At 34.9% G+C, this 16920-nt stretch overlaps 3 protein-coding genes across 4 annotated transcripts; 1 reads left to right on the top strand and 2 right to left on the bottom strand.

Moving 5' to 3' along the window:
- The first annotated feature begins 863 nt into the window (after nt 1-863).
- Nucleotides 864-7038, top strand: LOC25502578 (uncharacterized aarF domain-containing protein kinase 2). The gene is made up of 5 exons (XM_013590129.3): nt 864-1054; nt 1940-3248; nt 4606-4878; nt 5989-6144; nt 6648-7038. The coding sequence occupies exons 1-5, from the start codon at nt 1047-1049 to the stop codon at nt 6768-6770; spliced, it is 1869 nt and encodes a 622-aa protein (XP_013445583.1). The 5' UTR covers nt 864-1046; the 3' UTR covers nt 6771-7038.
- A 292-nt stretch (nt 7039-7330) lies between these two features.
- LOC25502579 (probable disease resistance protein At4g27220) lies at nt 7331-12744 on the bottom strand. 2 transcript variants are annotated; one of them, XM_024772633.2, is made up of 5 exons: nt 12619-12744; nt 9399-12476; nt 8732-9313; nt 8491-8557; nt 7331-7760 (listed from the first exon to the last, which is right to left on the bottom strand). In XM_024772633.2, the coding sequence occupies exons 2-4, from the start codon at nt 12459-12461 to the stop codon at nt 8525-8527; spliced, it is 3678 nt and encodes a 1225-aa protein (XP_024628401.1). In that variant the 5' UTR covers nt 12462-12476; nt 12619-12744; the 3' UTR covers nt 7331-7760; nt 8491-8524. The 2 variants fall into 2 exon arrangements, with proteins under 2 accessions (XP_024628401.1, XP_013445584.1); XM_013590130.3 differs by having other exon boundaries at nt 8491-8563.
- Nucleotides 12745-14609: 1865 nt separating this feature from the next.
- On the bottom strand, nt 14610-16311 carry LOC120577511 (ubiquitin carboxyl-terminal hydrolase 14-like). Its single transcript, XM_039829074.1, has 3 exons — nt 16245-16311; nt 14888-15055; nt 14610-14788 (listed from the first exon to the last, which is right to left on the bottom strand). The coding sequence occupies exons 1-3, from the start codon at nt 16309-16311 to the stop codon at nt 14610-14612; spliced, it is 414 nt and encodes a 137-aa protein (XP_039685008.1).
- Between the last annotated feature and the right edge of the window lie 609 nt (nt 16312-16920).

A 16920-nucleotide genomic window follows, 5' to 3' on the forward strand; every position in this document is an offset into this window, starting at 1 on the left:
TACTATGTTTAATTTTCAATAATTTGCAATGGAACCAATATCTCTGATATCAGTAGAATTATAGAGCATAGTTGTGCGAGTTGTACGTGTTTACGTCATTCTTTATGAAACATAATTTTGATGGATGCATCCGTATGTAATTCATAAAATTCCAAGTTTTGTAAATCTAATTTGTGTTACATCTTTATTTTGATTTGAATCTTTTTATTTTCCGGATATTTTGATTTGAATCTTTTTAAATATAATTTTTCTTTATTTTCATGAAGAGTAATGATATTTGTACAACTATTTAGGGTGCGTTTGGTTTGCAAAACAGCAAGTACAATACAAAACAGTACAAGAAAGAACAGCACAATACAAGGGAGAACAGCACAGAACAAATTTTTATGACATTGAATAATTTTTTGTTTTATACGATTTTTGGAGGACAAAATGCTATTTTGATATTTTAGACAAGTTGTACGTGGGACAAAAAAGTTTTGCTATGGTTTGCTGAGGGACAAAAATATCAGTTTTTGTCCTGTCTCTTGCCTCCAGTTTGTCCTGTACCTGAAACAGTTTTACAAATCAAACACTGGACAACCGGAGTTGTTCTGTCATGTCCTTCATTTTTTAGCAAATCAAACGTAATGACAACTTTTGTGACAACCTTCTTTTTCTCTCTTTGTATTGGTTAAAAATAATAGAAAGAGAAAAATGAAGAGAAATGATACGTACATCATTGTGAGTATGAAAGATAAAGTTGTTCAAAAGTTGTCGCAAAATAATTTTAAAAATATCATTACTCTTTCATCACATATGGAGTAGGTGTAGGAAAAAATAGGGTGTAGGTAGCAAGTTATTTGATGAATTGAAGGATAGACGCATACCCAATTTGAAACAAACATTGACCACAAAGAATTCTCCCACCAACTGCGGTGCCTAAGACACAGGACAACATGTTGTCAACGCTACCTTGTACGACCTGATCCTCCTGACCGACACAGAACGAGGATGTTCTGTTCAACATTGGAACTCATTGTCATAAACATAAAACCCACGTCATCATGTCAAGGTTCTTGTTTTTTCTTTTCAATTTTATCTGAATTTTCTGCATGTATATGAAATTTTAATCATAGTAATGCATGCTTTCTTCTATCATATAAATAATCTTAATCTAAGTAATGACATTTATTTAAATTGTTTGGATCGCTTATATTCAATGTTAATTGGCATAAGCTTGTTTATATTTCAAAATTTTCCATTCAATTTTTAGGGTTCTTCAATCCTAGTAGTGCTATGCTTAACTTTGTTTTTGTAGTGTTGTAGCTTATGTCAGGAGCTAAGCTCAAATAAGTCCATTCAAACATGCTCATATTTGGACTTATCTCACAATAGATTTTTATGCAAGTAAAGGGCAACCCGGTGCACTAAAGCTCCCGCATCCGGGAAGGGGTCCCACCATTTGGTGTATTGTATGGAACCTTACCGTGTTTTTACACAAGAGGCTGTTTCCAGGACTTACCCGTGACCTTTCAGTCACATGACAATAGATTTTTATGCAAGTATTTGAAAGAAAAGAACATAATCGTAGCTTATGAATTGCGCATAAGCTGTTTTTCAGCTTATTTTAGTGCAATGCTCAATTCGTATCCACACCTATATTCTATCTATACAGTGATTAAATGTTTGGAATGCAAATAATTTTTCAACGTGCACTTTTAAATGTAAATAGATTATTGATTGTTAGCTCTTATGAAGTAATCTCTCATTTGATAAGAGCTTCTTGGAAAAACACTTAATTAAGTTGTTTGCCACATGCCCACTTACGATCAATTTGTATTTCTCCGTGAGGTCTCAGCTATTGTATTATTCTAGGATATTTGTATGTTTATTTTGCATCTTAGCTTTGTTTGAGACTTTGAGCATATGAAGAGTAAACATCCAATAAAATGTGCAGGCTTCTCGCTAGTGGAAATGTTAGAAGGTTTGTGCATTCTTTTCACCGGAAACAGAACAATGGCAACTTGGAAGGATTTCATCCAATCGGGATCCCTTACACAACCTACAAATTTTTCTCATACTATGCAGTTGTACAGAAAGGACAAACTCCATTTATGTTATATAAAACAAAGGTTAAGTTGCTGATGAATGGCAGTGCGAGGAACTTGTATACCATCCCTTCAAATAATGCAAAATACCAGCATGGTCAGGTTCTTTGGAACATGATGCGTTTCCATAAGGGGCCAGCTCTACCTCCAGTTGGTCAAATTGCCCGTGCTGTGAGTCTAGCTATGGTTAAATCAAATTTTGTTATTCATGGTATGATTGCTGTCATAGTAAGCGCCTGGACACAAGGGAAATTAGCAGAAGCGGAAGCATTCCCGACAAGGGATTTATTGTACTTACACGCACAAGATGGACGTGTATATTTAACCTCAGTTCTCTTGGATGCCCTTGAGATGGTTGCCTTGTTTCTCAGGGCTTTGTACTTACTAGTTTTGTTCTCTCCTTGCATAGCTATGGCTCCTTTAGTTCACTATTTTGGTATTCAGTTTAGAAAAACATGGATTCGTGTTGTTCATCATACACTTGCAAAGGCCGGCCCAGCATTCATTAAATGGGGTCAATGGGCTGCAACCAGACCCGATCTCTTTCCTAGGGATCTTTGTGATGAACTAGCAGAATTTCAAACCAAAGCACCATCACATAGTTTTAGTTATAGCAGAAAATGTATTGAAACTGCGTTTGGTCGCAAATTAAATGAAATATTTGAGAAGTTTGAGGAAGAACCAGTAGCTTCGGGTAGTATAGCTCAAGTTCATCGAGCTACACTAAAGTACAAATACCCTGGTCAGCAAATCAAACCTGTCGTTGTAGCAGTCAAAGTTCGACATCCGGGGGTTACTGAAGCAATTAGAAGGGATTTTTTCATTATAAATCTTGTTTCCAAGATAACGAGTATTGTTCCTAATTTGAAGTGGTTGAGATTAGATGAGAGCATACAGCAATTTGCTGTTTTTATGATGTCTCAGGTTGATCTTTCGAGGGAAGCGGCACATCTTAATCGCTTTATCTACAATTTCCGGAGATCGAAAGATGTTTCATTTCCAATACCTCTGTACCCTCTCGTGCACCCTTCTGTTTTGGTGGAAACTTATGAACAGGGTGAAAGTGTTTTACATTTTGTTGAAGATCTTGAAGGACATGAGCATATCAAAAGTTCTCTCGCTCATATTGGAACACATGCTCTTTTAAAGATGCTTTTGGTAAAATATTCTGAATTCTCATGTGATTTGTCTACTTTTTTTTTTTCTCCTTAATAACATGGTTGTAGATTTGTGTTGATCAGATTCTGTTCTTAGTTTTATCTAGCTAGCTCATGAAAGTATTAAGTGATGATATGATTTAAATGCATGCAATGGAACATTTAACCCAGTTGATAAAGATTGCATGTGCACATGCACATAGAGAGTGTTTTGTAATAAGTGGGAAAAATTCTAGGCTTGTTACTTCAAAATCATCTTCATCTATCAATCGCCTTTCTAATACTGATTATAAATCACTGCCTTCTGACTTCTGTGTTGTATATTATTTGGATTTGCTTATCTGAATGAAGGAAAGATAGAATAGAAAGAATGAAAATAAAACATTCCAAAACTCCTTATTGTAATATATCATTATGCCTTTCATTGGTTAGTTTAAACAAGAGTTAAATTTGCAAGAATGGTAAATTCTTCAACGATTTTTTGCCAGAGGATTCATCATCTTCATTATGTTTTTTCATTGATACTTTTTAACCCGTATGTATGTGATAAAGCATCATAGATGTCCAGAACTATGATGTCAATAACAGTACGGTTGCAAAATCGCGGAGCATCAGAAGGGTCATCTGCAACGCTAAATACTGGTGTATTGCATTTTGCTGGAGCAGCTCTGGCCTCTGTAATTGTGCTCTGTGGCCTATTGTGGCCACAAAAGGGGATGAGTTTGAAATGCCCCTTTCACCCCAGTGATGACAGATATTTTAGTAATGATATGGTTTTTTACGGCCAGCACAGAAGGAAAACGGAAGCATAAAGAAGATAAAATAAGTAAAGGAGAAGGATAGAGATGCGCATCAGTGTCATTCTCTGTTTTCTTTTAGTTGTGTCCTTTAAGCCCCCAAAAGGCTTCATTATTTTCCCCCCTAACCATGTAGTCTTGTCTTATTACCTTACACTCTAATAGTCTGCCTGGATATATAGTATAAGCCCAAAATTTGTTGAATAAAACAAATATTTTAAGTTTTTAGTATATTTATTAATTAAAATTTCGCTCTCACTCTAAATATATAGTATAAATTACTTAATAAATAATTCAATATACCTTATTTACTATTAGTTATTTAATAAAATATTAAAAATGTTAGAATAGTTGCTATCCTGTTATGCCCTTTACTGCCATCCTAGATTTGAGGTTGGCCACTCCATGCTACTCTCTAAGATTGGCAACATAGAACGATAATGATTCTATCTTCTCCATTAGTTACAAGTCGTAATCACAAAGGTGATATCTTGTGGATAATTAGATATTTGTGTGAAATTATTTGATTGCGTAAACTTATATATACATCTCTTCTTCCAGGTGGATAATTTTATTCATGCAGACATGCATCCCGGAAATATTCTTGTTCGTATGGAGAAAAAGAAATCACCACCTGCTGTACAGCTCTTTAAGTCAAAGCCCCATGTCATTTTCCTTGATGTAGGCATGACTACTGAACTTTCGAAGAGGGAGCGAGAATGTTTACTGGAATTCTTTAAGGCTGTTGCACTTCAAGATGGTCGCGGTGTTGCCGAGTGCACCCTTAGATTATCAAAACAACAAAATTGCCCTGACCCAAAATCTTTCATTGAGGTAAAGAACTACTGCTTTGTTTTCTATGTATGATTTGTATTAAAATATTGATAATTTATTAGCACATAGCATGCTTAATATTTTACTGCATTCATATTTTTGACAAATTCTATGCTTCACTTCTCTGTTGTCAAAAGCGTCCGCGCCGGCCGCTATAGCGTAGCGGAAAAATCAGGACCACCGCACCAGGCCGCGTCGGCGTGTGTCAGAAGTGGAAAGCGGCCAAAGCGGACCTATAAATAGTAAAACAATAACTTGTACTAGTTGTATATAATTGGTATTAGCCATTTTCGATTTTGCTATCCCTTTTATTTCATATTACGAATACTTCATGAAATTTTGACTAATGTTTAAGGTATTTTAGTATTTCTTTTTGAATAGTATGGTATCTAGTATTAAATTTATCAGTGGCCGCACCACTGAAATAGCGCCCACACTGCGCCAATTATTGGGTTGGCCGCACCGCGCCACGCCGCATTTCCGCATTCACAACAGAGCTTCACTTACAAATTTATACGATCCTATATGTGAAGCACGGCTATTCATTCGACCTCTAATCACCAGTTGTGGCTTCAGGTCATTAACTTGACAGAGGATGTGTCACATTAGAGAACCAATTTAACAATATATGTAAGAATAGATGGAATGAGATAATCTAATGAGGAATTGACGCATTTTATTTATTTTGATTCTCTTCCCGTCCTTAATTTCTCTGGAGCTTTATCCTTGCTCGAAAAGGATCCTATCATTTTGATGAAGTACAATGTCAGGATCAATAGTTTTCAACATCATCAGATAGCTTAAGAATTCTTGTTTGATGGCTAGACGTGTATTTTTTAATAAATCAATCATGTTAGTTGGATGCTCGTAGTCTGTGTCAGAAAGTGAGTATAAACAATAGTATTTGTGTGCACATTATGTGTTATGCATCATCTTTGACACAGTATGGTGAAATAGCGATTTTTCTTTCTTTCTAATTTTACTGAAGTTCAAGTCTCCTGCATCTCGATACCGGTATACACTTGACAAAGTATTATCGACATACCAGTGTGCCATAATTATTTCAGCATCAGCCTATACTTTTTTCCTGAAATTTTTAGCATTTAACAGGAGGTGGATAAATCATTTAAGTTATGGAGGTCCTCAGAAGGTGAAGCTGTCCACTCAGGTGACCGTATGCAACATTTGCTCGAGCATGTTAGGCAGTGTAAAGTCAATATAGATGGGAATATTTGCGCTGTGATAGTGACCACATTAGTTCTGGAGGTAAGTTCTGCCTTTGACTAACCCTTTTTAAGTTTTAACAAACCATTCTTCACATCCTTATACATGAAGTGAATATTGACACATTGAGCGATTATTTAGCTTCTGTGCATCTCTTATGGTTGAAAGTTCATATTTTTTTTTTCTCCCAAAATGCACAACTTTTCATTACCACCTAAGCTGGACTGTGGGCACCCTTATTGTGCCTCGTGTCTTTATCGTGTTCTGATTAGTCCAGTTATTTGTTGATGGTCCTCATATAACCTTGAAGATAGAGCTTATTTTTGTCACCTTTATATGACATGGTTAGAAAGCTTTGTTGTTTCGTAGAATACGAGGGTGCCTAAAACTTAATCACTATTCCATTATACTTCTATGCTTGAGAACAAAAGCACTTTATGTACTTATACATGAAGTAGTTATGCATCAGAGCTCCGACTTAAATGGTTATTTTCTTGCTTAACCAATAAACGTGAACTAACAATTTGAATTTCTGTTGCATTTAGGGGTGGCAACGGAGGCTTGATCCGGATTATGATATGCTGCACGCTTTGCAGACACTGCTGTTTAAAGCTGACTTGGCAGAAGAGTCTCTATCTTATGCCATTGAAGGACCAGTGGCCCCGTAATTAAAATGTGGCCCTTTTGTTTGCACCAAATTTTGGTGCAGAAAAATTTGTTGTAGATTATTTTGCTATTGTTGCAGATGTGCTTCAATTTACCAATGCCATTTTTGTGCAGCCCTTATTGTGTTTCTTATTACAAGCTGGGGCCCGGCATTGTGAAGGTTTTGAATAATTTTTGGTTTTCTTTTTTGATAGAATTTTATGGTTCTGCTGTATACTTATGATATAGAATAATAATCAGGAAATCAGGTCAATAAGTATTTGTTATTTGGATTTATAAAAATTGTATTAATAAATATATTTTTTTTTTTTTGTAACGACTGTGTTATTATATTTTTGAGAATGTTGTGTAATTCAAACTACACTTGATTGGATCAAATCATATGTACTTAAAGGAAGAAACCGAATTGAATTGTATGTTATTTTTATCATTTGTTTGGATAACTTTTTGCTTCAAAATCGATTCGGAAAACACGTCTTCAAGTACAACATGGTGAATTTAGCATATGATGGCATGAAGAAAGGACATTTTACAATGTTTTAGATTACTTTTGGCAAGGAAATTAGGGTTATTTGATTCCCCTACATATCACTTCTGTATGTAGGTAACTTTAATGTTGCCATTGCAAGAATTATTATTCCCGATCTCCAAATATCACCCGAAGTTTCTATTTATTACAAATTAAGAAAGAAAACGTCGAAAATCACAGTTATTAAACAGAAGTACACAATAGAGGTAGACTACAACATATAGTCATATTACTAAAATGGTACATTTTAACGATAAACTTCGTGCACGCCAGCAATATTGATTAAATGCTCCATCCACACACCTCCTCCATAAACATGGCATATCACCATGCAATAACTCAACAAAATGTTATACAAAATCATTCAACAAAGAGAAGGGAATGTGTGAAGAAAACTGGAAATGAAACCCTGTACTTGTGAAAGCATGAGGAGAGTGTATGTATCATCTCTGTGTATGATAAACTGCACGAATAAAAGTGAAAAATAGGTAAGTGATCTGATACAATGATACAACTACTGAATGGATTATGTGAAGCTATTCTTGCAGCTCAGGTTTCAGTTTGAAGCTCAGATTTCTCCAACCAAACATGCAGATCAGGTTTCACAATGTATTTTATTCAATTTTCTTTGTGATCAAAGAATACAGACCAAAACAGCAGGTTCATCTTTTCTAGAGGTAAGTTTATCTTATTTCTTGCAGCTTTTTTTTGTCTTTTCAAATTTTATATGCAAAGACTCAAAATTCAGATATTGAATCAAGATAAATGACAAGGTGATATGATTATGTGTTTTTTCCTGTTATTTGAAACATTTCATTTCTTAATCACTCTAGTCAATCTAGACTCTTCTAAAATATTTCAATGCTTCAGCTAACTTTAACCGAATCAGTTAGTGACACTTACAACAGTCATAATTTCAGTTCATCTTTCTCTCTCACTCTTACTTTTATAATCTTAAATCTTACTGTACCAGGTTCATGGAAATCGAAAATCACAATTTCAAATCTTCGTTTAAAGAGATGTGATACAATAGACTATTATTCAGACCTACATGTGGTTAAAGAATGAAATTTGCAACTAAACAGTGAAAAAGAGTTACTCTTCTTAACGTGCAAATCACAATCACATAATAGGGTTTTATGTGAAAGGCTTGTAAAGTTGGCATATAAGGATTGGAATAATGTTTTCTGTACCTCACAAATGGGAGTATAATGATCAAGCCTTCAGTCATTTCCTGCTTCTGTCTCCTGATTCTTCTAGCTGCACCTTCATCACAATCAAATTCAAAAGTTTAGCCATGAGAGAAATTAATTTAACATTACTATGAACAGATAATTTATTTGAATTATTTCATTGAAATGTGCTAATAAAAACTATATCGAATTTGTGTTAGTACTCAGTAGTGTTTGTTTTCTACAGAAGAGGAGTGATCACCTGAATTTCTCTCAAACTTGGAGCAATTTTAGGACATTCAACTATGTCAACATGTTTAATTTTCGCAGTCCGTAGCTTAAAACCTTTGCAGATATCAACAAAACACGGCAGCTTATGCAGTTGTATTGATGACAAGTTTACAAGCTCAATTTCAATATCATTGATGGTATTCTCTCCCTTAAAAACTTCTTCTAGTTGAGTGACCTCGGATATTTCAAGAGTGCTTAGCTTTGGAAGCATTCTAATCATAGCAACAGAGAAAAGGCTTTTCATTTTTTTGCAATTTACAATCCTTATATCTGTTAGCTTTGGAAAACACACTTCAGTGTTGGACACAAGCTCTTCATTTTCTTCAATGATTTGTTCTAATTCGTCGCAGTTGTATACTCGAAACGATGTCAACTCTGGTAAGCTTTTATGTATCTCCATTGAGAATAAAGATCTCAAGTTTTTACAACTGCTCACTGCTAAACTTTGAAGACAATGGAGACTCAAAATATGTCTTGGAGAAGGACCTACTCTTGATATGCGGCTCAATTCAGAAAAACCTCTTAAGGTCATTTTCGCTACCTTGAAAACTTTCTGAAAAAGGAATTTGGACAAATTAATTAAGCATCATATGCATATTGGAATAGATAAAAAAAATAATATAAAAGAGGGTGTGTACTTCTCCATCGTCAGAGCCGGCTAACGTAGCGATCCATGATGCACTCAACTTTGGACATTTCTCCACAATTAGCACTATGGAAGACGGCCAATTTTCACAATTTTTTTCAGGGCATATCCCAATGAGATTATCAAGATCTGTAAGTTTGAGACGTTTCAAATGAGGATGCAAGTTCTTGTTCCGGTATTGGTGAGACGGATGATTTTGGTGATCACATTCTCCAAATACAAGTTTCAACTGAGGAGCTTGAATTATTTCTATCTCTTCCAGTGGTGCCAGTCCTTCAACACAACATATTGGTAATATTGACTCTAACTTCCTACAATTAGAAATTTGAAGTTTCTTCAATCTAGACATCACAAAATGTGAACCCTTTAGATCAGTCTGAAATATTTCATTGCCTGAATTAGAACCATGCTCGCTTCCAATGGCGATTATAAGCTTCAATTCATCGCACTGTGATACTTCTAGCACTTCTAGTTGTTGTAGACTTTGAGCAACAGAAATCGAGAAGAGAGCTTCACCGAACATGCTGTTTGTTATTTTGAGGATTTTAAGATTTTGTAAGTTACATTCCTGTGGAAATATGTTGTGCAACTTCAAGCACTGTTGTATTTCAAGTTTTTCTAATCTCTCAAAGAAGCTTAGAACTTGCTGAGGTGGACCACGACACAGTTCTTCCAAGTTTTCCAATTCCAACAGTACTAATTCAACCAACTTAGGAACCAAAAACGCAACCTCAGAATCAGAGGTTGTATTGACGATGTATTCTATCTCTGGACAACCCTCAAGACAGAGAGATGTAAAACAACTCGTACCTCTCATAACTTTAATCATGTCTTGGATAATATTTTTACATCCTCCATGAAGATGTATCAAATGAATTGTTTCGGCCATTTGAAGAAGATTCTTTTTAGAATCCTTCAAGTTGGAGATATTAAAATCCATTACTTCTAAATGTCTCGAGGTTTTTGCAAAATCTCTATTAAGGTCGGTACATATAACAAACCTTTGCAGCATTGGGAGAGTAATAATGTCCATAACACACTGGCAAATGTACTCTTTTGGCATGCATTTAGAAGCATATAACTCTTCCAACTGTGAACATTTCCCTATTGCTCCATTATAGTTTTCTTGAAGAAAGACACAAAATGACAAATCTAGAAGCTTCAATCGTTCGAGCTTTCCTATTTCATTAGGAAGTTCTTCGAGGATACAATGTTGCAGGTCAAGAACCTCAAGTCTCGTTAAGCTTCCTAAGAAAGAAGTGTTACCTAAGTTCTTAAATCCATTCAAGCGTAGAGTTCGAAGATTTGTCAATGAATGTGTTGAAGAAGGCAAGTATAATGGAGGATTACCGTAGGCATTATTGATTAGAGAAAAAACCTTCAGCCCTTTTATTCCTTGAAAGGTTGCACGCGATAAATCAAAGCACTTCCACCTCCACCTCCTAGAATGTAGCAATAGAATTTCAAGGTTTGGAGCATGCAATTGATGAAATTTTTTATCTTGCTCCAAATACCATGAGGATAGAGCAAAACAATCTCTTATACTATCATCCATTTCCAAAGTGCTAATTGGTTTGTCAACATTTACCACAATTTTGTTATTGTCTGATCTCTTTGCAATCCATAAGGCTGTGTCACGAACTGTGTCATGCATCTTCACGTACTCTTTGCTTTCCCCAGTATGCATCAACAAACATGATTCCAAAAGTCTGTTTATCATTGCTTCGATCTCATCTCTTGCCGACTCTAACGAAAATCCTTGTCCTAGTCCAAGCCCTACCGCATATCGGATCATGTCTTCTACTGAGATTTTATAATCTTCAGGAAACATAGAACACATTAAGAAGACAAGTTTTTCTTTGTTTGATAAATAATCATAGCTTAGTTTAAGACAACTTAAAGCAACTCCCACTCCTTCCTCTTTATCATCAATGGTCTCTGAATTTCTCAATCTGTGAAATGCAACCTTCCATTCAGCATTGGATTTTCCTTTTAAAGAAGATCCAACCGCTTTAATTGCTATAGGTAGTCCTTTACATTCCATGCATACTTTTTGTGGCACACCATCTAATGACTTGGGGAAATTTTCATCAATATGTGCATGTTTTCGGAACAAAGACCAAGACTCATCTTCATCTAAGAGTCCTAGATGAATCTTCTTTTGACAGTGCATCAGATCACATACATGTTGATTACGAGTGGTTGCAAGGATCTTCCATGCACCCTTGTTATCATTGTCTAAGCGAATCCCTACATCGTTCAAATCAAACTCTCTCCATAAATCATCTACTATTACGAGAATCCGCTTCTTTTCTTTCAAACTCAACCACAAACGTTGTGCTCTTCCCTCATCACTTTCTTCCTCCAATTTCATGTTCAAAACATCAGCTATTTTTCCTTGAATATCTCTAATATTGGGAGTTTGAGACACTGTAATTAATATAGTCTTGTCAAAAACATTTGATGCTTCAACCTTCTTACCAACTTCAGTAACAAGAGCTGTTTTCCCAGTTCCGCCCATTCCATACACTCCTATCATGTAGATGTCCTCGTCTCGAAGTGCCTCCAGTAGTTGACTGCTAGCCACTTTTGTTGATTCAAAATAAGTAAAATCCTCTGATGATTGGAGTTTTATGCCAGGAAGAGGAGCGCGGTGAGAAAACGGCTTAATATTGCTTGTGCCTTTGAATTTTCGTATCGCCTCTATCTTCTTTACCGTTTGCTTGCATAATCGATATCTTTTCCAAGTTGGACACCGCCCTTGAAAGCAACTAGTATTTTCTCTCATCCTTTGTTCCAAATCGTCCACCTCTTCCAGTAGATTATTCACATTATCTATCCATTTTCCCACTGGTATCTCAATTTCTTCGGTTCTATGTTTGGCTTGTTCAACACGAACCAACAAGTTATCTCTTTCGAATACCAGCTCCTTCTTTTCATTCTCAAGATCGCCAATGAACTTATTAACACAAAGAACACATTTTCCTTCGCGTATTGCTGGTCCCACCAAACGTTCAACCACAGTAGCCACGATCGAAATTGCAACATCCGCCATCGAACCAAAGGTATTCTGACAATAGAATCATGTGAATAGTTAGTCATCAAATTCAGCCCCACAGTATGAAGTTTATATTAATCAAATATAGATACAAAATTTAAAGGATAGATTTAAGCCTAATTGTGACTGCTGAAGAAGCTACTAACAATCATACCTTATCTTGTGATGGAATTGGAAGCTACTAACCAAAGGTTCACTTTCTTCTATGGTTATGGTTCAGCTTAAAGACATGAGATTGGTGATTGGTTCTGTTTTCATTTGTTATTGATTATGATTTTATTATTTATTATTTAGATTGTTACACAACAAGGTCCAGTGACAATTCAACTTCAATCATTTACTCAGACAAATTGCTCAACTACTCTATGATTTTGGTGACCCCACATTGAATAATAGCCCAATCTCCTGGCTCAATAGTATGACAAGTAATATAAGAGTGTGTTTGGACGGGAGAATGTTTTGAGGGAATGTAATGTTATGAGGGAATTCAAATACTTTGAGGTGAATTCCATTGTTTGGATGGGGGAATTTAATGTAATGTTAAGGAAATGTAATGTTATGAGGGAATTCAAATACTTTGAGATAATTGCCTAGAATTTTAAATTCTTTAAAATTTCTAAATTACCTCATCCAAAACACACTCTAAAGGTGTAACTTGTCGAATAACTTCATTGTATTGTATTTATAGCAGTTTTAAAATTAAAATGTAATATTTTATAAAAAAAATTGAGAGTTTTATACTAGACAATTTGTCATCAAAATTCCACTGTATTAAAAACGTGTATATAAGGAGTTAGCAGCATATTAAGGCATTCCTCTTTTTACACTGATACAATATGTGGTAATTCCTCATTCATCATATAATTCTTCTAAATTCCAAATATAATCAAAAGTATATATGTGGGTTCCCACTGTTTCATCCGTGAACTCCAATTAAGTACTTCAATTCTCAACATTATTTAAAATATTTAGTTGCAAGTCTGCTAATATTAAATTTAGGGGAAAATCGAAGATAAACTATGAAATTAAATTTATTGGCTAAATTATGATTTAGGTCCCTTAAATTATTTTTAGATATCGCTTTGGTTCATTAAATGTGTTTTGTTTCATTTTAGTTACAAACATTTATACCTACCGAAAAAAGTTACAGACATTATACAATTTGGCCTTAAAGTTTTCTTTAGAAAAGTGTAACACTTTGACTTTGATGCTTCAATAAACTAAATAGTCTAACATTTATAACGAGAAAAAAAATGGGTACTATAGTGAAACATAAAACCACCAAAAGTATAATTTACCCAAATTTTTATTTTTATAAAAAATATTAATAAGTTAATAGTTATGTTATTTATTAGGATTTGAATCCTGGGTTGATACTATTAGTTCATCAACCGAGCAGCGACATAAACTACTCAAATTGTTTATTGATGAAATACTACTATATTACCTCTTTATCGATAATGTCCAATAAAAAGTTATGTCTACAAACATGTCGGCAGATATATTGAATTTAATGGAGAAGAAAATGTTATCATTTACCAGTCATGTAAGGATGAACACAAACATGACATCAGATTGGCAGGGACAAACTTAAATAATAAAAGTACAAGAAGGGACATATTTTCTTTTTCTGATTAAGGATCACTATAGTTAACAACAAGGTACACAAGAAGAATAAAAGCAACTTACTCCCTCCTCCATCTGGCAGGCCAGTGTCACCGGAAATGGATGCAATGTCTGATGTGACAGCATCCATACCGGAGACTGATGCCTCAGGATTGCTAAATATCCAATCTGTCGCTTTCTCAACGTCAATAATTTCCACTTAGACCATCAAAAACATTCCTGCGACTTATTCAAGATAGTGAGGTAGAGAACGCAAGATTCCCGTGCTTCGTTCAAATTTTTAAAATTTCTTGTTGATTCCCAAGAATTTCACCAATGATTTTCCCTTATTTTCTTCCAATGTAAAAACTTGACCAACTATAACTTCTCACTCCAGCCTAGTTTTACACCATATACTTCTATTTTATAAATTATTAGTTAATCACATCTAAAAATATTCCTACAAACCAGACAAATTAGTAGAAATAACATTTCTCGTAATTCTATTTTTTGGAATACCATTGCCAATAAGAGATGATTTTATATCATGAAACAAAAGCCCACAGGGGGAAATATAAAAAGAAAAATTACTGATGCTTTCAGAGCTTTTCGATCAATATCTTCTTGAAATCCGAACATAATTAGGTGATCAACTTTTGATTGGTCAAGAGTTGTCAAAGCTTCAGAACCATGGCCTTCAGAAATAGGAATGTCAATATCTACGTAAAAACAAATTAATCAGTATTATGACCTCTGCATTAGGAGGCACCTTTCTAACAAGTTTGCTTTACATAATAAGAGAGCCCTATTTCAGATACCTGGATCATCCTCGTGAGACTGTAACCAAGTCAATGCCGCATCCACGCCAACATTTGATGTATTTATAGCAGCTTTCTGACAACGGAGATGATCAAAGCCCATGGAAACAAGTAGAGAGACGATTTCTTCATTGGCCGAAGGTTTTTGTGAGTCTTCCTCATCTGGTGCTGCAAGTCACAAATTATAAATACCAAGAGAGTAAATAATCTTCAAATACATAATTCAGTTAAATGATTATTACATTGTTTAGCTGAAAGAAACAGGACTTCATATGACAATACTGAAGTAGATAAAATAGTCACAAGGAAGGGGGGTTTGAATTGTGACCCTTTAAAAATTATCCTATAACTTAAAAAGTAATTCTCAAGTTGAAACTTGGAATGGTAAAGTTAATGACAGACTTCAGAACGTTCTGATGTCTGGGTGCAAAAACAGTTTAACAAAGTAAATGTGTTTGTGTTTGCAATAAGTAAAGAGTATAGGGAAGAGAGAATCAACACACTGGTTCCCCCAACGTGGGTTAGTCAACTCCTCACAATCTTGTGAGAGTTTCCACTATGATGCTTGAGATAACCTCTCAAATCCTGCACCTTACAATCTGTGTTCACCTGAACACTTACAATTCTGTATTCTTTAAGCCTCAACAGGCTTGCACCTTGCTGTTAAGTTAACCACTTAGACTTTTACAAACTCAGCACAAACTAACACTTTAGTACTTCTAAAGCTAGATGAAATTTGATTACAATTTGTGAGAAGTTTGAATGTTTGTGAAACAAACAGAAGAGGAAGAAGAAGAAGTTATCTTTAAGAAAGATAACAAAGAGTATTGATGTGCACTTATGGGAAGGTAACAAAAGCCTTCGGTGATTGATCAATTTCAATTGCAAGAGCGGAAAACAATCTCAAGTTGTTTATTTGTATGCTTTGCAATGGTGCAAGTTTTGCTAAGGCCTTGATCTCTATTTATAGAGTCTTTGGGCTCATATAGCCGTTGTAGGGTGTCCAATGGTGTTATGCCACGTGTCCTGGGGGCCCACAAGCTTTTACTTGAAAATTTGGGTGAACATCATAATGTTGTTGTGTTCTTCATCAGAATGTTTGGTATTCATGATGTTCTTCATCTGGGTTCATCAATGATGAATATCTGATGAGTTTCTGGATTTATCCAATACGTGACATGAGATTTGTTGAGCTTTATTCACCAAAAAGTAACTTCTCCATATGCATCAAAAGTTGATGGATAAAGTAGGATAAAGTTACCAAATCTGTCTTGGATTTGGTGTAGGAGAGAGATAGTGGATCTGCAATCTTCAGGCCAATGCTTCAAGGAGATTTGCTTGATTTTATTCAGAGTACACGTTATCTCTGATGCAAGATCTCCCTTTGCTATCTTTTTCTTCTTTCTACCAACTACACTATTCATAGCTGGAAGCATGTGCAAAAGTGAACATTCTGACCATCAGAATGTTTCATTTGCTCTTACTTTAGGATGATTTGTAAGACTACTTTTGATGTAATCAATACTAATAGCAGAGACATAACTAAAGTGCAGTAAAGTAACCTCTAAGATAATATTCTCTATGGAATACTCCTAGAACTTCAAGTGTTCATAGTCTTGAATGAACCTTGAAGACCTTTTTGACACTTTTGCTTGTCCAAGCCTTTATTGCTGATACATCCATGCAATTGTACTTTCTTGGACATATACTTATGTCACGTTGTAGTTTGCATGTTCTTCATGTTCTTGATGATTATGGGTTTGCTTATGAACAACTTTATGAATTATCATCAGAACGTTCTGATCAACTTCACTGATCAACATTCTGAACTAACTTTTTGAACTTCAGAATTAGTTCATGGATTCAATGTCCTTTGATTTTTATGTAACAAGTTTGCTTTACATAATAAAAAACGTTAAATGTGGACACGTGTTATGATGAAGGACAAAAATGGTTGTAATTTTGAATTTTGTATATTTGTGAATAATGAAGGATATTTGGATATTAAGGTTAAAGAATGATGGAAATAGGCA

The sequence above is a fragment of the Medicago truncatula genome, chromosome 8, assembly GCF_003473485.1.
Source record: "Medicago truncatula cultivar Jemalong A17 chromosome 8, MtrunA17r5.0-ANR, whole genome shotgun sequence".
Lineage (NCBI taxonomy): Eukaryota > Viridiplantae > Streptophyta > Magnoliopsida > Fabales > Fabaceae > Medicago > Medicago truncatula.